This window comes from Daphnia pulex, chromosome 2 (genome assembly GCF_021134715.1).
Source record: "Daphnia pulex isolate KAP4 chromosome 2, ASM2113471v1".
Lineage (NCBI taxonomy): Eukaryota > Metazoa > Arthropoda > Branchiopoda > Diplostraca > Daphniidae > Daphnia > Daphnia pulex.
In genome coordinates, this window is record NC_060018.1 from 3,763,208 (window position 1) to 3,788,702 (window position 25,495).

Genomic DNA, 25,495 nt, shown 5'->3' on the forward strand with positions numbered 1-25,495 from the left:
TCATCCTCATCGCGCTGATGTTGGGCTGATGCATTCGTGCGAGCTGTTATTCGTGTTCCCCACATCATCAGCTTCAGCTATTTGTTGATGCCGGCTGATTGATTGGTTTCATTCCTTTTTTGGCGAGGTGTTGTTTGCTAGATGATAATTATTTCGCAGCCGGACTGCCATGGCGCATAACGGTCAGGTGAGACAGCCGAAGACGGTCGGACTGGCGACGCTATGTATAACCCATAAGACACTATAGGCGATTTACATTGGAAAGGGGGGAGAGCTATTGATGGATAGACAACACAAGCGCGCTGACATGTGTGTAGCATCCATCCATCTATCCCAGGCAGGCAGCATATTGCAGTGTATAATCTTCCATTGATCCAAGGCATTGACAGGAACGCAGCATGAGCGGAATTAAAGCAAGAGAGAAGATTAGGCCGGACAGGCTGGCGCCTTCCTTTGTGTGATGAGACGTCTCAATAGATGAAGCATTTCATCGTCGTCGTCGTCAGAGGGTTGTTGTTCAATCAAGAGTTGTACAGCATACCTGTCTCTATTGGGGAATTGCTTTTGAATAATGGATATACAACTGCCTATTTTTAGAAATGGATCCACTATACGGACCTGTGCTGTGCTGTTGAACTTGACTTATTCAAGACATATTTCAGCCGCATTGAATGTAACCTTCGTCGAATAGAATGCCTATATATCTGATGATGTGCCTATGTATGTATAGTAGGTCTATATTTCGTGTGATGGAATGGAACACGGATGTTATATGATTCCAGATGCTGGGGTACGCATCGGATTAATTTTCTACTTATTTATAGTTATGACGCATATAACCAGACACGTATTAAATGTTGAAGTAGACATAGATTCACCTCCTAATGACCTAATCCTTATGGTGACGCAGAGTTACTATACGGAATATCCGGAAGTTTCGAGAATATATATACGGTCCCATTTCTCTTTGTACCTTTAGAGTCCACACATAAAAAGGAATCCCCCAAGCAAAAGAGTAGAGGCAGAAAGGGGAGCTCCCAAAAGTGTAATGCGAGACTTATACCTTCGAGGGTATAATAATGAGACATTGAACAGGCCCACAACAAATCAGAATCGAAGCAGCATGAACTTGAAATCATTAATTACATATACCTAATTACGTCGAGTTGCATCATGTGTTGGAAAGAGGTTCGGATGACTCATTAGTCATCTAATCCCTATGCACTACTACGACGTAGGCTATATATTTACTGTTTAGTATTTATGTGAGGACGTTTTCATTCCCTCTTTGCTTCCAAATGGCTCCTAGAGAGTCTTATTGTGGAGGTTTCGGTCTAAAATTATCTACGGGTTTCGTGCAAATTTTTACTTTTATTTTGTCTGTGGTAGTACGGGACTCAGACGAACTATTAGGTACTCAATTAATACATCAGCGGGCTTAGAAGACCGCTTTTATCGCTTTTGAGCCGTTTAGATTTGGGGGGTCGATTTTAAATAATTTCTATCGATATCTTAAAATGGCTAATAAGAATATTGGTGTCGTCTGCTTTCGCTTTGTTTATCAGTTTCGAACAAAAGTGTGATCGTGGTATCGGCTCTGGTTGCGTCTCTTTACGGAATAATTTAATACACACTCCATGCTGTTCAGCAGGTAAATAAAACTAAGAATACAAATGGAATAATTATGAGAGCTTAAATGGAAATGATAAATGGGTTCAAAATGTGTGAAATGTCAGTTTCTGACTAGCATTTAACATGTAAGCCCCATGTTGATGCATGGAAGTTTGTTTGCACTATGTAACTTTCTTCTTTGTGCAGGTATTAAGGCCACGCCAGCCATCATAACCACAAGATATGCAAGTTTTGCTTGTAATGGTATTGACCTGTCATCAGCAATTATCTTAGCATCATCGATTGGGTAAGGTTTTTTTGTCCCTTATATTCCTGTGACTTGCTAGATATTTTAATGATGACATGACATGCATACCTGCAGTGCATTATTACATGGTACTGTCTCATTTTCAACTTGTTTGTGTTAATACTTTCCGTAACCCATTTTAAATTTTTAATTTAGATAAACAGCATCTCTTTTGATTGGATAAACTACCGATGGCGCTGTCGGTCGAGTTAGGGATCTCTTCTTCCCTTTTCTCGAAATTCCCTCTGCCCTCGTGTACACCCATATGTGTGTGGCTTTATTCTTCATTCACGAGGACGCGGGATGCCCTTTTTCCCATCCCGCCTGGTCGATTCAACTATTCTGCGGATGGAGCTCTTGTGGATGCCTGGCCGTATTTCCCAGGCTTAAAAGTAGGAAACATTCATCTCTATTCTTCCTTTATGACTATTTAGTGGCATTGATTATAAATCATTACATAGTACGGCGCGGTACAGAGTACGATTACTCCTGAGCTAGGCGGTTGACTGGAACTGTTTTCTCTTGGCGCTTTTGTTTACTCAGTTGGGTTCATTCACTTCATTGAATAACCAATGAAAGTGGGAAACTTAAAATTTTAAATTTTAAAATTAACTTATTTGTAGAACTACTGCAGATTAGGCCCGGTTTTGTACCTCACAGCTTTGTCTGTTTGTAAATAATCAAATTCAAACATTTCAAAAAAACACTTCTAGAAAATGTTATGACCAAGTAGGACCTGCCGCCACACCGGCACCTCCTCGCTAAAGTTTGAATATGATTGTCTTAAAATTTCGTGAAGGATCGAGTAGACCGTCCCCAACGAAAATGCAAAGTCCCTCTCGCGGGTCTTGTTATTTTTCGGGAGGAAAGGTGAGCGATCGCCTGGGTCAGGTGATTGACCAGCAGCGCCTGTAATACTAGTTATAGATACAATCTATAGATAGGAACGAATAAGAAGAAGAATGAAGAGGCCGTTGAAATCAAATCCATCTTTTTCTTTTGTATCGTGACAGCTCACAGCCAAACCAAAATCTGACCTGACAAGACGACCGGCCATCTTCCTCTTGTTTCTCGGTAACTTTTGACAGGCAGTTGGGCTCTGCTGTTACTCCTCCTGTCCCAAAACAAAACGGTGGGCTCCCACTACATAAAAGATGAACAAAAAGCCAAGGCCGGTCGGGCGTCCCGTAATATGCGTACCAAGTGTAGAAGAATCTTCCCGTTGTCTTGTCTCGTTTCATCACGGACTGGCGCGTACGCCAGGACATTGGGCGTCGCGGCGCCAATAGTCCGTCACTCCCGAAGGCGTCCCAGAAGAACCCTTTGAGCACCGAGCCAACAATTAGGGGGGAAAAAATGTTTTTCTGTAGATGAATCAATGGAGCAACCAACGCCAACTAAGAAACGAAGAAACGAAGAAACAAAAGAAGAAGAGAGATGCAATCAAAAATCAATATACCTACAGACTTTTGGGAGCTGCAGGATTTGCGAGCTAGACAAGAGAGAAATGATACGCCAGCAGCCCAGATGGGAAATGGAATGGGGGGAACAATCAGCACCCTCCTTATTATTTCCCTCCTTCTTTCGTTGCACCCTCTTGAATCTCTCTCGCTATAATAATTCTCTTCATTTTTTTTGTTTTGTTTTACGAATAAAGAGAAGAAATTCTATCGATCAAAATCTTTGCTTTCATGGCTACAATGGTATAGCCGGCCAGACGGACTGACAGAGTCGTTTATATGGTTTACAGTCTATATGCACTATCAAATAAGTTATGTATATCAAAACTACAATACAGATTCACGTAAGAAGAAGAAGTGGGGGGTAATAAATGACCGCGGGAAACGATTGCGCAGCAGGTGCACCAGAAGGGCTCGCTGCTTTCGTCTCTATATAAGAGAAAAGATATAGGAGGCAATCATTAGAAGAATGTCTTCGACTTTCTTCGCTACTGGGCTGTGCGCTGAACTTAACTGCTGGCACGTGCCATTGATTTAGACAGGCGGATCAGACATTCGCAGAGCGAAAATTAGCATCAGCTTTATTTCACTGTAGAACGTGAGCGTCATTTTGCACTGCCGAGGGAATTAATCATCATTCTCCTCCCATTATTATAATCGTTTGTTGTTGGGAGTGAGACTGGCTATGAGTATTGGACTCAATTTTCTCCCAAAATTCTCCACCGGTTTCTTCCACTGAAAAAGCTCAAGGCAATAGACTGACGGATGAGATGCTCTTTGTTTACACAACCAGGAAAAAAAAATAATGTAGAAGAAACAAAAGCTCAAATGGCTCCAATCACCAGGCTGTTAGCGAGGAGGTGCGTGTAAGTAAAAGAAAAAAGAAAAGAAAAGAAGAAGGTGCCAGGGCGTCACGGCGCCGCGTCTATTTTTCCCTTGATAAGATTTTGGATTGGATTGAATATAAAGAGGCGGAGAAATCGGCAGGCGCTTTTCATTTTATTAGAATTCTTTTCTTTTTCGTCGTGTCTCTGGAACGCGTGCGTGGAATACAATCCCCCCTCCTAGGCTCCCGCTTTATCATATCAAACAAACACCAGCAAAGTGTATGCGCGTCCAGTATCTTCTGGCACCGGTGATGGGGCAGCGCGGCTCAACCCAACAACACCAGCAACAACTGATGCTATACAGCAAACAACAACACAAACTGCATTCCGGGACGTTGAGGCGCCGCCTGCAATGGCATGCCAATCACACACTCAACAAAAGTATAACCCGAAACGCGTGTGTCCCGTGCGTGAAGAGAACAAGGCAGCAGCAAAACGTTGAACTCGCAACTCTCTGACGGACGGCCTCGACACAACTATTTTTTTTTTTTTTTTTTGTTTTTATTATTATTGGATTTTTCTTCTTCTCTTTGTGCTGGAGGTCATCATCTACAAGTCGGCCAGGCGCCCCGCCTAATTTTTAATTTTCAAAAAATGTTGTTTGCTATTTCTTTGCCAATTCAAACAACTGTTATGGGACAGATGAACTGTTGTATTAATAACTTGATAATAATATCACATTCACAGAGTATTTTGCAACCGGCTGAGACATTAACAGGTTAATCATATGGTAATTTACTGCTGAGACTATTGATGGAGCTAGGAATAAGAACAAAGAAGAAATTGGAAAATTTCGAATAGAAAATAATAATTTAAGAAAAAAGAAATGAAATCCTTGGAGCGGATCTGCATAATCATCCGTCATATTCGTCTGGCCCTAGTTAAGGGACAAGGAAGACTGGAGACGAGGCGCCAGTAGAGTTGGATTATTCATCCGATTACAGCAACTTGCGCAAGTCACGATGATTTCCCCCCATCACCTAAATTTCCAAAATATAAGGGCCATGGACAATTCAAAATTTCTTCTCGGTAGTACGCGTCTCTGCTGGCTGGATGACATAATCTTAAATAAGAATTCCAATTTTTGATTTTCATTTTGCTAAGGCACTACCTTGGATCGATCGCCAATTGCGTTAGTACCTTCATTTACAATTAGGGGGCCAACATCAAACAGTAGCCGCTGGCGGCCAATAACTCATCAGCACATATCTCTGCTCATATCCGATGGATATCCATTTGTTAATCAAACAGGAATTAGCAAAATTATGCGCACAATAAATGCGTGTTGCAAAGTTCCCCGTTGGACTCGACAATTACACTGTCGACTGACTCTAATCAACTCTCTCTCTCTCTCTCGCTACTTTGTTTTTGAAAGCTAAACATATACTGTAGCTTGTAGCACTAGGCACTACTGCTACTAAATGGACTCTTTCCACCTAGATAGAGATAGAAACAGCGCCAGCAGCACAGGCACTATAAACGCCATTAGATTCCATCAACTCTCTCTCATCCCAACGTTCTTTTATCGACTGATAAAACTCGTTAGGAAGGACCAAAACGGCTACGGTGTAACAGAAAAAAGAGTCGAACAATGGAGAGAGAAAATAATTCGTTATTATTGCAAGGAGAGAGAAAAGGAATAATAACAACAATCGACGTGTAATCCAGAGGGAGACATTATTAGTTTTTCCATAAAAATGAATTGGCTTCAAATGGCATTTGTTCCTATTGGCTTGGCTTTTACTGCACTTAAAAAAAGAAACACACACAACAACGAAACGACAGAATTATTGCTGAGGTGCACCGTTGCACTGAGGAGTTGACGTTGGTATCGAATGGATGGGGGCCGTCATCGGTGGGAGGAAATGGGCTCGAAGTTCGTCGCTTAATCGCCCGACTTCCCCGTCCTCCTTCTCCAGCGAACGGACCAATTGAAGAAACTGCGCTGCACCTGCCACAAAAAGAAGAAGAAACGCAAACAAATGTCGACATCAACTCTCAAAAGTCATCAATAACAAATCACAACTGACAACAAGAGCGCCGATCGATTGCGTCACATTAGATCAAGTCAAGCCGAAAAAACACATGTCGTTGAATTGAATTTACATAACTAACATAAGTCGGCATGATTGTCGGGCTGAGCAAAGAAGAACTGCAAAAGGTAAAAGATATGAGAGGCAAACATCTGCTATGCACAAACATCCATTAAGCCACCATAAAGGACTGATGATGCTAAGGAATGAGAGCATAGCACATAGCAAAGTTGGATGGTCCTTCCCAAAACTGGTGCTAACCTTCAACTTTTCAACTTCTCAGTTATTCAAAATCCAAAGTATGTTTCTGTTGGTACTAATATAAAACTTTTACCCATCTATGATTCTGAGCATTCAAAGTTCATGTCCTGACCTGCATGACTTATTTTCATTTAACAAAGATTTAACATTCAGCAATATCGTGACTGCTGAGATACTGAAAGTTTGTTTTTACCTTCACCATCTCCAGGAAACCCAAAACGTTGAATAACCTAAAAAGACAAGTTGAAATCAGAGTGCTTACAAATGTGAAGAAAAATATAAAAGTTTTTAAAAAGGCCAAATGAAAGGAGAACACAGTACCTCTAGCTGGATCTGGGTAACTATGGGGAAAACCTCCCTCATGACTTTAACCATGTCGGTGCCAGCAAGCTCTCTAGCCCGGGCCAATCTCTCTGCATTTCCTGGTTGGCTCAAGGCTGCCAATATATCAGTGCATGCCTCTGTTTCAAGTTCATTGGGTTTGAAATGTCATCATAGAGATGCCTCATTGACGAAAATGGTATGATACCAAAAGCACAAAACATACCTCTAGCCTTTTCGGCGTCGAATCTTAGGACACAGTCATTCATTTTGCTTTGGTTGAGTCTTTTGATCTGGTTGTTAGTTATCCTATTGAAACTTCAAAGTAAACTATGTAATCACGTGCATATACAGAGAGAAGATGAAAACAGGGACTTCAGAGTCTTTGAACAAAACATATACAACTCGCACATTAATCCACTATGGCGTTCTGTCAAAACAAATGGCTTCAAACGTAGTCTGCTAAAATTTCATTTTGATTTGCCGACTCCGGGGATCTGGGATTCCGGAATTCAGCATTTTCTTGGAGGAGTATATTCAATTTTCTGTTAAGTGGGAAGTCATGATTTAACATTTGAAATGGAATTGTAATTGAGTAAGCAAACGTATTACGAGAAACATTTAAACGATATTAACTTCTGAAGATTTAATCGATGGATGGATTTTTTTAAATTTTGTTACATTTTTGTTGACGAATGAACTCTAGATTGATCCCAAATGAAAACTTACATTGATTAGTTTTCTCTTTTCTATTTTAATTTTCTTTTTACCAAATTCTCTTAAAAAATTCTTTTTGCAAAATACGACCAACCGCTAGATGGTACTGGTTTGAAACAAATCCGTGCAACGCCTGTGAGTTTCCCTCTTGAATTGATAGCCAGCTTCAAATTTTTTAATTTTAATTAAAAAATTGGAATGAAACCTGTTTTCAATTTTTTTTTTTATATTTAATTTGGATTTGCGGAAAGGTACGGAATTTAGATTCTCATTTTTAGGGTACGGCGCATTTATGGGAAATAATAATGACAATAATGATCGATATTCATTAATTCATTACGGTCTAATACTAAACTATGGACCATTATATATCTCACTTCCAAACTAACCCCCTGATTTATTCGATGCCCTGTTGCAGCAAAAGGCATCCATCATAAAAATCGCAACCCATAAAACTCGGCTACATCGGCTTTGATCTTATACGCTCCGAAGTTGACTTCTCAGAGTCGTTGGCCAGTTCGCCTACTATTACCGATTACTTAATGCTGTGCAAAGCGCTCCAATGGCAATGCAATTTACCACTCCAAAATACCGTCCCTTTTGTCTATATTTCAATACATTTTCTCATTGAACAACTCTAACTTATTCTTATCCCAACTGGGTCTCTAATTACATTCAAGTGGGAAAACGGCTTTATAGCCATCGTCTTTTCTACAAAATCGTATGAATTTGCGTATCATAAATAAAAAGGGTTATTTAAAAACGTCTAAAATAAAAAAAATGAAGATCCTTCGATTTCTCCCTATCATTCTGAGAGGATAGCGCCGTCTTCTCGAATAGTGGGGGGCAGCTTCGTCTCGGTTAGAATTCCAATCGGCGAATCGGGAATCACGGGATCAAATTTTACGATGTCATAAAATGCGGCCTTGGCACGTCGATTTGTTTCGCATGATTGCAAGCAATAAATTCCCATTCAATAATTCCAAGCGATTGTTGTGAATGTTTGGCACAATGTGACCGTCATCACGTCATCCACAGTGTCAGGTGTATGGAGGGAAAAAAGCCAAATATAGGCGCCAGTGACGTCAGATCGTTTTTCTTTTTCTTTCTTTTCTTTTTCACAAGAAAAAGTTCAGCCATCCATGTGCCTTCTTTTATTCAAGATCGTGAACATTGTCGACGACGAAGGAAACTGGAAAAGTTCAATTTTTCACTACAGGATACGTTCCTAGCCTTTTCGGCATTATATTATTTGTTCTCTCTTCATCCACTATATATACTGTGCCCGCGAGCTGCTGATCGGCTCTTCCACTCGGCCGAATATCCTCTCTCTCTCTCAGTCCATCTCCATTCCATCAATTATTACACGATTCAATCCGAATGAAATGACCCACAACAATCAAATGATTGGATGCATAGTTCATGTTTTCGATTCAGCGCGCCCTCGCCCCTGTTTTATGCACGTCTGATCTCCCATTCCAATCGGGAAAACACAAATCGACCCAAACGTTGAAAAGTCATGGATTAATAAAGCGCCCAGCATGCTCTGTCGTTCTCAATGTTTAACTATGCCACGTGTGCACGTGTGCGCGCAATTATTAACCGAGCGATAACTGTTGTACATTTCTTCTGAGCCCGTTTATTTCCTCATTTATTGTATACAAGTTTGACGGCTTTGCTCTGCTCTAATTACAAATTATGATAGTTGCGGTGGCGATCCACAAGGGCGCATCCTTTGATAATAGCGCCGGAATATGTGATATGTGAGGGCTTTGTGTTTTCTTTTTTTTAATAGAGGACTCAACAACCAAGCAACCATGCAATCAGGATCTGTGCCGAGCCAGGAATGATTCCAAAGTCTTTAATTAAAGGGGGAAAATCTTTCGTTGTGAGCGACGACGTTGAGGAAACGCGCGGAGCTGCAACTTTGACGCATTCGTCAGCAGCGACATTTGATACCACATTCCGGTATGATACCACGAACGATTTTATTTACCGAATATTTCTCGACAATAAACATGCGTATGTGTGTGTGTGTGTGTGTGTGTGTTTGTGGGAGGTTTTGTGGTAATGGTGAGATAGTTTGGACTAACGAGCAACTCTCGAAGCAGCCAGCAGAAGGATCAAAGACACAGACGATCAAATAACAAGAGTCGCACATTTACCACATTGTTAATGATGGTGTATAGTATACAAGCTCTTGTGGGACATCAACAACTTATCTTCTTACAATGTTTCACGCGCTAGAAATTACGCCAAGAAGAATTCGTCATCCAACAGCCTAGATTCAAATAACTAAACTCATGTTAATTACTGGTGAAAATATGAAGACGCATTTTTTTAAATTGAATTCTTATGGGGGGCGTATATCGATTGAGAACAGTGGTAGATCCTTGAAACTGTTTTTGGGGATGAGTGCGTTTCCTGCTACCTTGGGTTTAGTTTGTTCAAAGTATTGTCCAAGTTTTCTTTTTCAAACCCTTTCTCCTATTATTTTATCTTTCGTTATTGACTATTCCAGGCTTTTCCTTTCGTTATTGCGTAGTAGCGAAGTAGTCTGTCTCGTTGTCAAGTGTTCAGCTGAATTTCTCCGACCGATTTTGATCCTGGCGTGAATTTTTTTAAATGTGTTTTCAAGTGTCAGTGACTGTGTTTATCGGTGTTCTCCTTCATCTGTTGAACAGAGTGACTGTCAATCAGGAACCAGTTTCTTCCAAATATCTGGAAGGTTTAAATTTTTCGGTAAGTCCTGCTTGATTTACTTATTCAGTATGCTCGTGCCGTCAGTATGCTCAGATACCCCCAAATAGTTCCTGCATACGTTGAGAGAGGAAAGTTACTTCCCACTCAAAACTTTAATTTCCAAATCGCGTGGCGTTATTCCTTAATAAGGCCAAAAAATTGTGTCGTGAATAACGTGCAGTCTAAAAGTGTGGATTTATTTCACTAGCAGACTTCCATTCTCAGCCGGAGGAAAACTTTTTTTTTTAGTTTAGCCCCAAATAGAATAGTTGTTGTTGTTGTTGTTGTTTCATTTGAAATTCGGTGGAGACTGGCCGAGGTCAAGAGGTACTATCCATGTCGTACTATTCCTAGGATTGGATTTTAATAGAAGAGCGAGTGCTCTACTGCTAAAAGGACTTTCTCTCGCTCGTTCAAAGGGAGTGCGTAGATTGAATAAAACATTGTACACACAACAGCCAGGAAATAAGGGGCCACGAATTTCTGTTAGCTTTGCCTTTCGGCCTGTCTGTCATCCTCTGCAGGTCCAGCGACAATGTGCACCGCACCCAACAATCGAAACTGGAGCTTCTCTCTCATGTGAACTGCATGGGCGAGTGCACAAGGGATGAGTTATAAAGTGCTGCTGCCAGGAGGCGCCGTTAGGAGCGTGAAGAGAATCTATTTTCAAACTCTTTAACGTTTAGCGCTAAATGATGGAAGGGCAGCAGTCAGCCAGGGGGTAGAAATGTGTGTTCTCATCTTTAATGGAACAGCTGATTGAAAAGGTGTTGCGCAGCAGAGTCGCCTGCACTTTGGTGACGCATTAAAGAATCACTAGAACAAAAACAAAAAGGGTGCTCCCCCGTAATCTGTCGCATGACGCAATGGCGCTCGTGCCGATGATTCAATAATAATAACGGAAGCCAACGTGATATGATCGATGTATTTATAGACGGTCGTGTCAGAGGGAGCCCAGCTGCAGACGGTATACACATTCATATAGAGGGGGACAAAAAAACAAGCAGATAGATGAGGAAGAAGAAGAAGAAGAAATGGACAGCAAATGATGGCTGTTCTTATTTAAATTGAGAAAGGGGATATGTTTGAAATTTTTTGGAAACAAATTTTGAAAGCGAATTTTCTTCGGGCTGTTTTTTTTTTCTCACAGAACGTGAAGATCCTCGCAGGATCTCGATTTGTTCCTGTGATAATATTCAGCGCAGGTCCAAACGGCTTTGCCCAACATCCGGCGGACCCGTAGACTTGCCGATCGTCGATTAGTTGATGATGTTATCCGATATCCACCGGTAGCGACTCCTGCTGCTGACGTGCTGATGCAACAGGATCCTTCACCCTCTCCAGCACCTGCTGAACCACCCTGATAATTAACTCTGTGTTGTTGTTGCTGCTGTTGTTGTTGCTGCTGACGTCGGCGTCCACTCCTCTTTCGGAACAAACTCCTGGACGATGAGGAGGTGGACGACGAAGAATTTGGCGATGATAGAAGCAACTGCATTTGCTGTTCCGTCTTTTGTATTTTCAGCCGGATCTGCTTGAGGATTCCGACTAGCAGTTCGTCGACGTTGTGCTGCATTCCGCTCGACGTCTCGATGTATTTGCAGTCGAAAGATGTCGCTAAAGATTTGCCCGCTGCCAACCCCCAAAACAAAAAAAAATGAATATCAATTTTCTAGTCTTCTTTTATTCTATTAGCGTCATATTTGTTTGAGACCCAATTGTTCTGTTTCTGACGGGCTATACACTTCAATCTTTTTAGACTGGATTTTATTGACATTTTGGGCGTTTCTGGCTGTCGCCAGCAACGCTATTAGGAAATGTCCAGTAGTTCAATTTAGACCAGGCCAAACTTTTGACTTTGATGCCGTTCTGATCCACTCTGGCGTCGACTTTCTCTCCCACTAAAGTTGTATTGACGTGTCAACAACATCTATATAGACTGCTGCACCTTGTTCCGCGTAAAGCTCTTTAGGCGGAAATGTTTTTTGGAAAGGTGGGGGGGGGGGTCTAAATTCAATCAGCCAACGGTCGACGAGTTCTTCATCATCAACAAAGTCGGCAAGAACTTCAAAAAGGAACTGTACTTGCTACTTTGCGGAAGCGGAAGACATTTGCGAAAACTTTGGTTGCCTTTGAACAGCGGGGGGTAATTCAAAACAACTTCACGTAGGCAATTTTCCGCTTCCGGTACGAAAATAAAAATGGTGGAATCTGGAATCGAATCTCTCGGTACAGGAAAAATTAGCAAACCAACCGTGGGTCACTATATGTATGGCCAGGAGCGCTTTCCCCGCTGGTCTATATTATCAGGGGTATAACATTTTATTCTCGGAAAAATTCCGGACCTTGGCGTTTAATAATTCCGGGCGTGAACAAATATCGGGAGCGTGTGTGTGGGCGCGGACTTTTCCTTTGGCTTGGACGGAAAACAAAAAATCCCGCAATATAGATGTAGATTACATATTGGATTTGGAGATGAGGAGCGAAAGACCGCGCAGATAATAGCCACCTCGGAAAACATTAGCATTTCATTCTCATTCCACCCGCTGGGGAATCTTTTTCGCCCATTCTCTTTTCATCAAAAGAAAAAGACGAAGCTTTTCCTGATGACTGTCACGTTCTCATTCAGCTCCTTTTGCCTAGCCATCGTGATGTGTACAACACACCGCCGCAATGGCTGCCTCTAGCTTTCTATTGTTTCTTTCCATTTCCTGACTTCCCCCGCCCCCACCCCACCCTCGCTCATCTATATTGGGGAATGATTTTCTAGATCCGATAATATCGATTTCCCTTCCACCCACCCCCTTGTTCCGTTTTTTTGTTTTGTCCTTCCGGTTCCCGTTCCAACAGAAGCAGATGATGGAGCGATTCTTTTCTTCTTCGCGCATATTCCCACCGGAGCTATTTCTTCTCTCTCTATAAAAGATTTCTGGCGATATTGATTCAACAATTTCATCTTCATCTGCATATTATTCAGCTATCTCACCCTTTTTTTATTTATTATCTAGTTGTATAGCAGCCGTTATTATGTTATTGAAAAATGAAAAGAATAGAGGGTGCCGTAGTACGGTAGTGGTACCAGTACACTTTGCCATTTTTCTTTCGTTCTTTTGTTTCCCGTTTCCGGCTGCTCGTCTCCGTTCATCATTACATTCATTAAAGATTTCTGAGAGAGACGTGGGCGCCAATGCGTTTTTCGGTTGCTGCTGCTGCTGCTGTTAATGAGAAAATCTTTCACATTTCTTTGACTGCCTCTTTTGTCATTTTGCTCGTCCTTGTTCCTCGGGGGCTTTAGGGCTGTTGTTTATTAGGACTAGAACTTTTTTGATTTCCTCAATTTAATTTCTGCTCGATATTGTTCCTCTCATCACGGCTGTTTTGTTTTTTTTCCAAATATTTTTATTCATTAAATATTTCACTGGAAATGCTATTCTGATCCTTTTAAACTCCCATTTGCGTCATCCTTTTTCCTATTAGCATCACAGACGGACCGTTTCCGCCTCGTTTAATTCTCAAGGCCCATGCCGCAGTCCAGTTCGCTCGATGGTTTTTAGTCTCAAATTCGGGGTTTGGAATTTGATATCAAGTTGTAAAAGACCCTTGAAGCTCTGCGACAGTAAATGGATGACGGATATGCTGACCGACCACCGAGTGCCGCAAGCCCGGGAAAAACAAAAAGGAAACGAGAGAAAAATTCGGTTGACAGTCATTTGGCAGCAGTTGCGACGTCCTGTTATTTTCTTGCCATCTAATGGAATTTGGTCAAAAACAAAAAAAAAAAGAACAGACGATCCGCACAGCCTATAACTGATCTACGGGCCTCTTTTATATCCATGTTTTTTAAAAAAGAAAGGGTTTCTTATACTATTTCTCTTTTAATGGACATATATGGGCAAGCTGTAATATTGAGCCAAGAGGTTTTTCCCTACTCTTAATCACCATCAGTTTGTTTGGCTGCAACATAACTTTTTCCCCCCTGTACTAGATTATTCCCTTATTGATTGCATCACACGCCCCAGCCACTCTCCCTACTGACCGTAATAACAGTTCTGCCCATATACTACACGGCCTATATGAGCCATGGATAGCAGCTGGAGGGGCACTACAGCCATTTCTATTATATTGGTCTGTATGGCCGCCGCCATCCATTGGCTGGTTCTTTTCCTATATTGATCTTTTTTCTCTCGGCCCTCTATATATATTGATGGTATTGGTTTATCCGTCTATATGAGGGACACAATTGAGCATAGGGAAGACTCTCTCATTCTATAGATAATTGGTTTGGCCGAAATGCGCTCCTACAGCAGTCTAGACTCCGGCGAATTTTTTTACTCTGCTGCACCACCTGTGTCCTCCTCCCCCTATGGATGGCCCCCCATTATAATCCGGCCCAGCTTTATACTCTCGACTGCCCGTTTCTTTTTTCTTTTTTCCATCTCAAATGATTTTCATTCGCCTTTCTGAGACGCGGTGCTGCCAGTCGATACAGCAGCAGCAGCAGTTAATGTCGTCATCAGTTCACAAGCATCTGTTGGAATCATGCAGCCGTCGCCTGTTTTAGAAGGAACAATCCCCAAGTTGCATGGGAGCCCGGGGTACGATTTGCTCGAATAATTCCAGTTGAATTCAAAATCCCCGGCATATTCTCTCTCTCTCTCCGTTATAATACCCCCCAAAAAAGAAATAAAAATGGAGCCGAGTTGTACACAGCAGCAGCAGCAGCTCGGTTCATTGTCTAAAAAATATTAGAAAGCACAGAGAGATCTCCAGGGCGATCCTCCGCCCTCGTACCGATCGATATGGCTATAGGGGGCGAGCAAAATGGATGGCGGCTACAGCGGCAGCAGCAGCTTGTGTACGGTGATATAGAACAGCAGTTTCTTGCTGTCACGATCCTTTTCACTCCCGCGATTAAATTCTTTTTCTTTTTCTTCCTTTTAGACAAATCGATCCTTCAACATCCTACACACTCCTCCTCTTGTATACTGTATAGCGCGCCCTTTTAGAAAAAAAGACTATGGAGTCCCGATACGATTTGAAATCGCCTCTTTTTGAGTTCTGATTTTGTCTTGTTTGAAGACACGCGACTTACGTACCTTGCGGAGAAATGATTCGGCAGCGGACCAAGTCGATTTTATTGGCCACCAGGATGACGGTGGGTGGCGGGAGCATTTGAAACGGTGACGTCCGGCTGTTGTTGCTGTTGCTGGGTGTCAGGGAATCGTCGACAGGTAAACTGATTGTGTTGTGACGCTGACGGCAGTAGGAGGACGACGACGTTGAGCTGTTGCTGTTGTTGGTCAGCGAGTGACGCCACAGAAAGTGGAGGATCTCTTCCACTTCGCGGAGACTTTCGGCGTCGACGACGCTGTTGAAAACATGGGGGAATTTTAAAAACCAAATTATTAGTTGGGAAGATTCGATTGGGTTATTTCGGTCGTTATTTCACCTGTAGACGATGACGTAGGCGTGCGGATTATACGTCGCTATGCAATTCTCCACCTGACAGGTAATCAAATATTTAATTGACGTTAATGCGATTTCAAGGTAATATGGAGATTTCCCCGAAATGAAATTCATTAAGCAACTCCTCGTCGCTGCGTGAATCTTAAAAGATTAATGAGATTCTTTTTTGATCCGCCCCGTAATAATAATGACGGAACACAAATATCCTTTTACGTATCCGCCCCTGTAGATTTCAGCCACCACTTTGATCTGACAGTGCAACTAATGGAGATTGTAGCCATCTCAAGTGAAATGCCATGCGGATGCTGCGGATGCTGTTGCCAGCCGTTGGGTGTCGGTCGCGGGGCAGTTGCGTGTTCCGCTGAACTGCTCGGCAGTGTACTTGGAGTGTGTCCTCTTTGACCCTGCGGATGCAGGATCGTCTCTGGGACTCGCCGTTGGGTCTGCTAGACGTGAGACATCTTTGACGTTGCAGGAACTACTTGAAGGACTTTTTATTTCTCTCTCTTTTTCCACTCTTGTTCCTTGATCTTTGCCTCGGTCCACGCCCAACCACTTTGCCATTCCTCATCATATTTCCCTTTGATCTTTTTCTTCTGCGACTCTCCGCTTTCATTTTTCATTAAATATGGCGCACGAAATAGTCGGGAAACGGAAAAAGCGATAGGAATCGAATCGAGAATTGCATATGCTCAGTTGCCTACTGAACTTAGTCGTCTTGTATTTATATCTAAATCTTTTCGTGTTGTCGCGGCAATATATTGACATGTGTATGCGACTTTTGGGTTCTGTGTATAGCGTCGATTGCAAACTTTCCCCCCTACCCGTCAACTTTTATGTCGTTGGGCACACGACGCACTCACCGACGGTTCAATACAACAAGAAATGTAACGCAATATATAACATTTCCTGAGCTCTGCAACTTTTGAATTTGCTCGGCTCTTGTGCGTCTTCTTCTTGTTTTGTGTATCAAATTTCAAACCTCCCGCCAGCAGCGGCTGGGTGGGTGGGTTGGGGGAGTACAATATATTAAGCCCCGGCCTGCACGGAATGTTCCGTAACTTTGGCGATGAACACTGAGAGAATCTAAAAGAATAATAACAAACGCAGAGCGAGTACATATATATTCTAACAGTCGAGAGAGAGGATGTTAAACTGGTGTAATACCTGCCCGGAGGCCCGGAGGGGTATTATGGGAAAAAGTTCCACATGTTGTGTATACGCTCTGTTTACTGCCGACTGATTCAGAATGGGAAATAAGGCACGCAGGCGGGATGACCGTGTCTGTATAGTCTAAACACGACATGTTTGGCTCACTCTTTTTTTTTAGTCTGTGACATTTGCGATGCAGACAAGCTTGCATGCTGCTGCTGCTGGTTTGAATATTGCAGCATCGCAATGAGACGCGGTTGAATGCGTATCATTTCAAATAGATGCGTCCGCCACAACAGTATACGTATATGCTTTTAGAGCGAAAGGGGTTTATTATTAGTGAGACGGCAACTTTTTCCTTGTTCATTCGGTAGAGTTTCCATCAGTTCTTTCCATCTATTTTTAAGTGCGCGTGCGACATCTCAAATTTAATTTGAGTTCTCCATTTTTTTTTAACTTTTACCGGGAAGCCCAAGCGAATAACGCCGAGTCACCATCGAATTTGTGAGAGAGCAAAATCCAATTGTGAACTTTCAGCCAACGAATATTTCCTAGCTGCTGTTATTACGCAGTGGGAAAAATCAAATCTTACAGTGACGTTTGCGACGAAATTCCGTTATGATTGGGATCAAGTTTCTCAACAGTAGATACTATATCTTCGTCTCAAAAGTTGTACACACCTCGGCTCTATCTGAGTGGGTGGGATTGTAGTAGGTATATTATATCAATGTTACGCGTCTCTATAAAGTTGTTGGACGCGGTATTTAATTATGAATAGAAGGATGGCCAATAATAGCGAGGATATTGGAAGCTCACCGATATTTCGCCGTGCGGGTGATCGATGAAAATCAATTGAGATTCCTCGCCGTCTAGGAGAACCGAAACGGAACGGTCGCAGGCGTCCTCGTCTGTAAAAACAAAAGACATTCGTCGTCGTTGGATCATTTCACAGTCGACCCCGGCCATAATAATTAAATGAATTGATTCGATTTCGAATTGAACTTATTGAACTATTGCGTGTTTACCTAATGAAGCTTCGTACGTGTTGAGGTATTCAGACGTCATGAATTGGGCCGTCAGGGCTGTTTTGCCAACGCCGGAAGCTCCGAGCATCAGAACTCTGAACGGTTCAGCTGTGGCGGCCCCCAACGAATAAGGGCCCGATGGCGGCGACGGGCCAGCTGTTAGATATTGTTGTTGATCAGCTCCGACCATCAGCAGAGATAACGAGGCTCGTCTGCTGCTGGATGATGACAGCGGCACGGCCGGATGCTGTTGAACTTGATCCATGGACGAGTAGTGCTGATAGGGCCCAGACGAGTAGTATTGACCCTGTTGTTGCTGGTAGTGTTGTGGCTGGTATTGATACTGCTGGTGAGGTTGTTGGATCGGCGGCGGTGATCCGGCAACATTTTCCGTACTTGATTAGTAAAGAGAGAAAAGCCAATTGCATTTGATCAAGTTTGATGTGAGCAGACGAATCTAAATAAATCAATAGTGTCAAGACGCCTATCGGGAGACGACAGGGTGCTCAATGTCGTCGGGTGTTTATTAGATAGTGCCCACCTACGCAGGTAAAGTGCCGCTTTATCAATTCCTTTTAGGTGGTGTATAGAGAGGCGAGTAATTCTATTTATAGGCCGGAATCTACGCAGTGTAGTATATAGTCTACCGGTGCGTCAATTGCATAGTCTGTAAATGCAATTGACCAAGGACCGAAATGCAATTAAGAGTGTTGGCTATTTCGGGACTGCTGTGTTTGCTGCATCCAATGCAGATAACCAAACTTTTACAATTGCATTTGCGGAGATGGGGGTGGAGGGATTAGAGAGAATGACAGCTTGTTATATACAAGTATTCGGAGCTAGTTCTTCTGCGTGCTTATTTCTCTGTCGAAAGAAGAAAGCAAATAACAATTGAGCAATGAAGTAGAACTATCCAGCAGCAATCAATCACTCTATTTCTCAGTCTTATTTTGTTTATTCTGATGGCCAACTATGTAGGCCAATGTGGATCTCATCCGCGCTGATTATTTCGAACTTTATTTCGGTGAAATGATTTGCAAAGCAAAAAAGGATCATTGTGTTTATAATCGGATGGCGCTCAGCCACAAAGGGCTATATCTTCTTTGATTTCATGGGATGACAATCTAAGCCTGTCGTGTGTGTGTACAAATAAATAGACAAGGGCTCGAGTGCATCACCACCCTATGCTAGTGTATAATAATAACAACAACACAAAGAAGATTAGTGTACCTAATTGGCCCCGACTGTTTTTTCAAAGGGGAGGAAATCCTGCGGCGTCTATACGCAGTATAAATCTATGGCTATTGTGATGGCAGATAATGTCAAATAAATAGCAACAAACAGCCGTGGCTCTGCTGGCATGTTTTGTTCAAAAGCATTTTCAGATTCGCTGTGATCCCCCCGCCCATTTCAACGTGATTCCTCATTTATTATTTACCGATGCTCCGTCAGTTTCCGTGTAAACCCACAGCCAATCGGCACAGGCTTGAGTGCATCCTGTGTTGAACATGGAAAAGGGGATCACCGACGCGGGTCTTGAACCTTTCTCCAAAATGGAAACGTTCCGTGCATCAATATTATTCTATTCAAAACATTCTCATCATTTTTAATAGGCCCTCGTCGGAATTTTATTAGGTCAAATAGGGGAGGAGGATAATAACGTGAATAGCTATAACCGATAGTCTCGCGATTGAATAAATACGTTGATTTTCCCACAGTGGCGGGGCGGGAGCGGTTGATATAATACACACGCGATCCGAGTATCGACGTCGATTTCCCTATAGATTGCCGCCGCCGCCGTCTGCCATCACGCCATCGGCTGCATTTGGTGGTGCTCCTATTCACTCGTTGCCTACGGGCCGCACGGCCGCACCACCGCCGCCATAGAAAAAATTCATAATTGATATTCCACCTAGCAGCAGCAAGTTTGTGTATTTATACATCTGGGAAATGATGGTGTATTTATAGACCCGTCGTCATCCTCCGCCTATACATAGATAATAAGGCCGTGTACTTTCCTTAACTTTTTCTTTTTCCCCGGCCCTTGCGGGATCAGCTTGAGTCTGCGGACAGGTTTTGATTTTGTAGTGCGTCAGCAGCACCCCAACAACAACAACCGACAGTCTATGCGCGCATTCATGTAGCGCTTCATTGCCTGGCAATTTTCTTATCCAAATTGCCGTTTTATATCCATGCGCAATTTGCTATTCTTTTTCTTACACACCATATTCCTTTATTTGGCCACCCTTGTATACTTTGATATGTCTGCTCTATTTAGAGACGCTGGATTCGCCCCTTTTTTTCCCCGACTCGAATTTGTACCTCGGGGAAAAACCCGGAGAATATATAACCCGTCGCCACGCAACAGCACCTCCTCCTCCCCTTTAAACAACACACACGTAATGTTTTCGGCTCCCGAACGCGTTGCCTGGCGCTTTCGCTTCGCTATATTATAGTACACAATTTAATGCGCGCCAGTTGAGTTACGATGGAGAGTTCTATATTTTTGACTCGCTCCTTTTTTGTTATATGTACACTATATAGATCGGAGAGAAAGTAAAAGTTCATCAAGTTGTCCGGTTGCTGCGTGTGTGTGTGTAGTGTATATAGACTGCTGCGTATGTAGAATGAGTGTATGATGCGTGTGACACGCATCTCACGAGACGCTACCAACAAAAGAGACTTTTTTATTCACGTACACTACGGGTGGAATAACAGTGACTTTTGAGGCTGCTCCGGGAAACTGAGCCGCGTGTGCAACTGGCACTTCATTTCCAAACGTGAGTGGATGTCGTCCACAACGATAGCGAGCCTCGTCAAGTTTGGTTTTTTTCAGTCGTATGCCCATTTTTGTGTGTGGGTCTATTCGTGACCGCGGTATTGTGTAGCTGTCCTCGTTTTAATTCATGCGGGTGTTTGAACTAGTATAGATGACGAGCGCTGCAATAATTCACGCACGGACTTTTTTGCGTCTTTCCAAATGCGTGGGGAAGTATTTATACATTAGCCCAGGTTAGTCGGGAAAAGTTTGACTTGGTATGAACTGTATAAGCCCATTAGAGATGGCGACGGAGCATGGCTGAACAAACAACAACAACGTGCGCATCTCTCCAGTCCGGCAGCAAGTCACTGGACCTACTACGTATAAGACTCTGATGTGGACGATCGTAAAATAACGTCTATAGCTGCAACCCCCCTTCTCTGCTCTTGTTTGGACGATCTATATAGCCTTTCGCCTATAAAAGAAACCTATAAAACTTACTTGTGCACACAGACACATGGTAAATATACACGGACAAACAGGAGCAGCAGGAGCGTGGAGCGAGAGCGTCTGGTTGAAATTGTTTACTAAATAAATGTGTGTGTGTGTGTAGGATAGACGGCGATTTTTAGTGTTGCACGACGAGGCTATTTTCGTTCAGGGTTGATTGTTTTAAATAGGAAATTTGTGAAAGTATATATATAAGCTGATCCTGCTGGGTGGGGGGGTCACATGAAAAGCGCAGAGCTTATATAACCTTTGCTCGCATATTCACTATGTTATACTGTATAGCCGCTCGTCGCTTTTATGCCGTCAGACGATCTATAAAAACCTTTTTTGCAATTGAACCGGCGTTCACCGGGGTCCATCGGGACATCTATAAACGTGAGTCCCAGCACCATCAATATAACTAGTACACACAGTCGTCGTCGTCATGATAATAACACGACAAAGTGGGGCTGGATGCGATATGCCTAGCTGTGCAGCCGAAATGGCCAATTCAGCAGCAGCAGCAGCATCTCGGGAATATAAGACGCAAACTCGTGCGTGTTTTGATGACTCACTTTGTTTCTCCCCCCCGTCCGTTTTGTTTTGTTATTGTTTGTTTTATTTTGTTGCGTGACATCAAACAAGAAGGAAATTGAAATGTTGATATGATCATGTACCTGATGCTGGATGTGCTGGAATGTTGGCTGATGGCGCCGCCGCTCTGCTGTTGTTGCTGCTTGTGGGATCGCAAGGATCGACGGAAGGAATCGCCTCGGTTGACGACTTTGTTACTTTTGCCGTGTACGATAAAATGCCTCAACAGGTAATAATCGGCTTCATCACCTTCGCCTCCTACCGTCTGCTGATTGTTGCCGTAATAATGTTGTTGCTGTTGTTGCTGTTCCTCTGCGTTGATTGCGGTCGTCGGGGGATCGACCCAGTTGGTTCCCGGCAAACTGGTCCCTCGAGGACGGACCTTGATGGATTGCTGATGCTGCTGGACACTGTTGTAGTCGGCCAACAACTTTGGCTGATTGATTGAACTGCTGATGTTGTTGTTTCGGTTGCTTGTTGTTGTTGTAGTTGTAGTTGTACTGCGGGGAGCCACACGGACCGATTGCGAGCGAACGTGATGATGTTGCGACGTCGACGACGGACGATGATGACGCAGCGATTCCTTATTACTCGTCTGCCCGGCCGACGATTCCAAACTCGGATTGGACGGCCGATGATGATGCAACTCGCTGGCTGTTCCGCCGAAACTGTTGTTCTGCTGGAGTCGGCGGCCGGGAGCGGCCAGCGAGCTGAGGGCTCCCGACGGTGATTTATTCCTCATAGGCGATGCCGGAACTAATTCCAGACGCTCGATCGAGACATTGTTTCGCCCGCTGCTGGCCGTCTTGTTCTTCTTCTTCCCAGAACTGTCGGCAGCACCTGGCACGTTCAACCAATTACCACCGACGTTATTATTGATTGCTCCTGCTGGACGTGCCGACGAGGTGGCCGATTGATTCCGCGGCGGCTGCTGTTGCTGCTCCTCTTCAATTCGACAACGTCTTGTCGGTGCCGATCTCTCGCGGACCAGGCCACGTCCGAGCACGGACGTCCCGCCCTGATAGACGTCCGTGAACACGTTGGACGGCGACACGGTTAATGACATGGGCACGGCGCCGGCCGACGAATGCCGACGACTCAAACGAGAGGCCCTGACCAGAGCGTCTTGCTCCTCTTCATGTTCCTCTTCTTCGTCGTCCTCGTCGTCATCTTCGCCGTCGGAATAATGACAACCCTTATCGGCCGGCGAATGACGCTGCTGGACCGTCCCCGTGTCGTCGCTCTGCTGATGACCACCGGCACTGATTATCACGTCGAGATGTTGCGCTCCCGACGCCGACGGACTCTGAAGGGTTGGCTCATCTTCAAAATGCTGATGGTCATCAGTGTCGTCGGTCATTCGGCCGTCGACGGCCACCAATGGAGACGACGAGGAAGAAAGTTGACGGGCGAAATCATCAGAAAGGGACGACATCATCAGCACGTCCTGTTGTTGTTGTTGTTGTTGGTGGTGACGTTTGCCGACGTTGTTGGGCGTCAGGATCGTCACTTCGGCCATGATTGGCGCTGGATGATTGTCACCGCAATTCATTCTTGATAGAAAAACCACCCAATTCAAACACTCTTCTCCGTTGGAATTGCCACACTCGAAAGGAATGAATTCGTACCGGCCATGAATGCGTTCCGTCTGGCAGCTTTTGTCACGTTCGCGTTGGTTTCGGACAAAGTTGAATTTTGGACGACTAAACCAAACACAAAAGTGGGAACGAATAGCAAATAGAGACTCGGGGATATATGTTGTGTCAAGTTCTTGACTGCTGCTGCTGCTGCTCACATTCGATCCCGACGGACTGTTGGCCGCAACAGAACCGAGTCACTCCTGCGCGCGTGCCGTTTTATAGTCACTCGGTTGGTATACACACACACATTTGAAGTTGCCTCATGTATAGAAGAGACCGTGGACGCGCATGACCAAATCCACCACCACCGGGTAAAAGAAAGAAAGAAAAAAAGTTTCCGCTCGTTGCAGGATCCTCCCCGCCGGATAGTTCATCATATCAACGAAAGTATCGTCACCACTCGAAACTGTTTAGTACTACTACTACTACTACGGGACTCTGAGATGTGTGTGCTATACATATTGCATTTTCCTCGAGACCAACGCAATATATAATATCAGCCCGTCACTCGGCTTCGATCCTTCCATATCAATTTATTTATGCCCATAGGGGATTATTGACTATTTATTGCCTAAGGACTTTTACTCAGTTTCCTGTACTGGGCTAGGAATTGATTGAAGAGAAACGTAAAACAATTATGTTATATAATTGATTAATTTCTGGAAAATGTTGTTTTAAGATAAACAATTCATTTTAATTAAAATATCTACATCATTTTGTATTGTATCCCACATTTTGAATTGCTTTTTCTCATTTGTTAATAAGGAAAACATATTTTCATAACGAATGTGTGTGTTTAGGGAAAATCCAAGTTGGTTGGTACACGTGCGGACTTCCAACTGATTGACCTGCCACCTGGTGAGCAAGTTCTCTTCGTAACAAACGCTACTCAAAGTTCCGTCTGTTAAAATTTTAGTCCTTTCGGGCATCGTCATCGTAAGTTTTGATTCATCCAATTTTATCATCAGCATCCATTATATTGAAATAATGGCTTGCCTACCCGTTTTCCAAGCTTTTTCACTTTATTCGGTGTTTTTTCAAATTGCAGAAGGAGTTCCATTTCAGCAATTTAAATCATGTCTGACATGGAAGGGTAAGTTTGGTGATCATTCCACCGGTTGTTTATATTTCAATAACTTAAACTCAGTTGTATTTTTAAAACATTTGTTCAAACTATAATTTAGTCAAAATTGTAATCCCGAAATTTTAGTGTCGTATGTACATGTTAATTACTGATTGCTTTTAAAAGTCGAGTGTTGTCACATGTCCTGGGTGTCATAACTAAATTAATGGTAACCATTTTATTTGTTAAATACAGAGGTGATGTGTTGAGTGCCCCAGTTGCCGGTGGCCCAATGGATATCAACACAGCTACACAGGAGGTTCTGAAGAATGCCATGATCCATGATGGTTTGGCCCGTGGACTCCATGAGGCTGCCAAGGCTTTGGACAAGTAATGCTCATGGTTATTACATTTTCCTTCACATTTGACTAACAAGTTAAATTTGATGAATAGGCGCCAGGCTTTGCTCTGCGTGTTGGCTGACAACTGCAGTGAACCCATGTACAAGAAACTGGTCACCGCTCTCTGCCAAGAACACAACATCCCCTTGATGAAAGTTGACAACAACAAGAAGCTTGGTGAATGGGCTGGCCTTTGCAAGATCGACAAGGAAGGCAAGGCCCGCAAGGTCGTTGGATGCTCCTGCGTCGCCGTCAAGGATTGGGGTGTTGAGACCGAGGCAACTGCTGTCGTTCTCGATTACCTGAAGAAGCAGTAAATTTCAACGACTGACTTCGAACGAGTTTAACGGGATGTGTTTACCTGCTGCTCATGTATCATGTTGTGCATAAATATATCCTGATTGAAGTCGACTTTGTGATTCTTTATTGGAATTCGTTATTGAAATGATTTGGGGGTTGGTGGTTTTCGGAATTACGTTTGTTCAAAGTTCAAACGAGGTATTCTAGTGAAACACTATCATGGTTGAAATTTGAATTGAAATCTATTGTAATTCAGTCCAATTTT

At 43.3% G+C, this 25,495-nt stretch overlaps 3 protein-coding genes and 1 long non-coding RNA gene across 7 annotated transcripts; 2 read left to right on the forward strand and 2 right to left on the reverse strand.

Moving 5' to 3' along the window:
• The first annotated feature begins 1,564 nt into the window (after positions 1 to 1,564).
• On the forward strand, positions 1,565 to 3,598 carry LOC124188493. Its single transcript, XR_006872372.1, has 4 exons — positions 1,565 to 1,651; positions 1,819 to 1,918; positions 2,075 to 2,310; positions 2,932 to 3,598. It is a non-coding gene; the product is annotated as an uncharacterized LOC124188493 (long non-coding RNA).
• A 2,263-nt stretch (positions 3,599 to 5,861) lies between these two features.
• LOC124188494 (protein C10-like) lies at positions 5,862 to 7,355 on the reverse strand. 2 transcript variants are annotated; one of them, XR_006872373.1, is made up of 6 exons: positions 7,107 to 7,355; positions 6,881 to 7,020; positions 6,753 to 6,789; positions 6,449 to 6,450; positions 6,289 to 6,417; positions 6,135 to 6,217 (listed from the first exon to the last, which is right to left on the reverse strand). XR_006872373.1 is itself a non-coding variant. In XM_046581137.1 (4 exons), the coding sequence occupies exons 1-4, from the start codon at positions 7,147 to 7,149 to the stop codon at positions 6,053 to 6,055; spliced, it is 384 nt and encodes a 127-aa protein (XP_046437093.1). In that variant the 5' UTR covers positions 7,150 to 7,344; the 3' UTR covers positions 5,862 to 6,052. The 2 variants fall into 2 exon arrangements, 1 of the variants encoding a protein (XP_046437093.1); XM_046581137.1 differs by lacking the exons at positions 6,289 to 6,417; positions 6,449 to 6,450 and having other exon boundaries at positions 5,862 to 6,216; positions 7,107 to 7,344.
• A 2,660-nt stretch (positions 7,356 to 10,015) lies between these two features.
• On the forward strand, positions 10,016 to 25,341 carry LOC124188497 (40S ribosomal protein S12-like). 2 transcript variants are annotated; one of them, XM_046581150.1, is made up of 5 exons: positions 10,016 to 10,339; positions 24,267 to 24,402; positions 24,515 to 24,559; positions 24,785 to 24,919; positions 24,983 to 25,341. In XM_046581150.1, the coding sequence occupies exons 3-5, from the start codon at positions 24,543 to 24,545 to the stop codon at positions 25,245 to 25,247; spliced, it is 417 nt and encodes a 138-aa protein (XP_046437106.1). In that variant the 5' UTR covers positions 10,016 to 10,339; positions 24,267 to 24,402; positions 24,515 to 24,542; the 3' UTR covers positions 25,248 to 25,341. The 2 variants fall into 2 exon arrangements, with proteins under 2 accessions (XP_046437106.1, XP_046437107.1); XM_046581151.1 differs by lacking the exon at positions 10,016 to 10,339 and adding an exon at positions 23,842 to 24,092.
• Positions 11,246 to 23,756, reverse strand: LOC124188496. 2 transcript variants are annotated; one of them, XM_046581149.1, is made up of 7 exons: positions 23,455 to 23,756; positions 21,910 to 23,379; positions 17,983 to 18,377; positions 17,774 to 17,865; positions 15,789 to 15,841; positions 15,436 to 15,707; positions 11,246 to 11,971 (listed from the first exon to the last, which is right to left on the reverse strand). In XM_046581149.1, exons 2-7 carry the CDS (start codon positions 23,376 to 23,378, stop codon positions 11,484 to 11,486), a joined length of 2,769 nt encoding a protein of 922 aa, XP_046437105.1. In that variant the 5' UTR covers position 23,379; positions 23,455 to 23,756; the 3' UTR covers positions 11,246 to 11,483. The 2 variants fall into 2 exon arrangements, with proteins under 2 accessions (XP_046437105.1, XP_046437104.1); XM_046581148.1 differs by having other exon boundaries at positions 21,910 to 23,756.
• Positions 25,342 to 25,495: the final 154 nt, after the last annotated feature.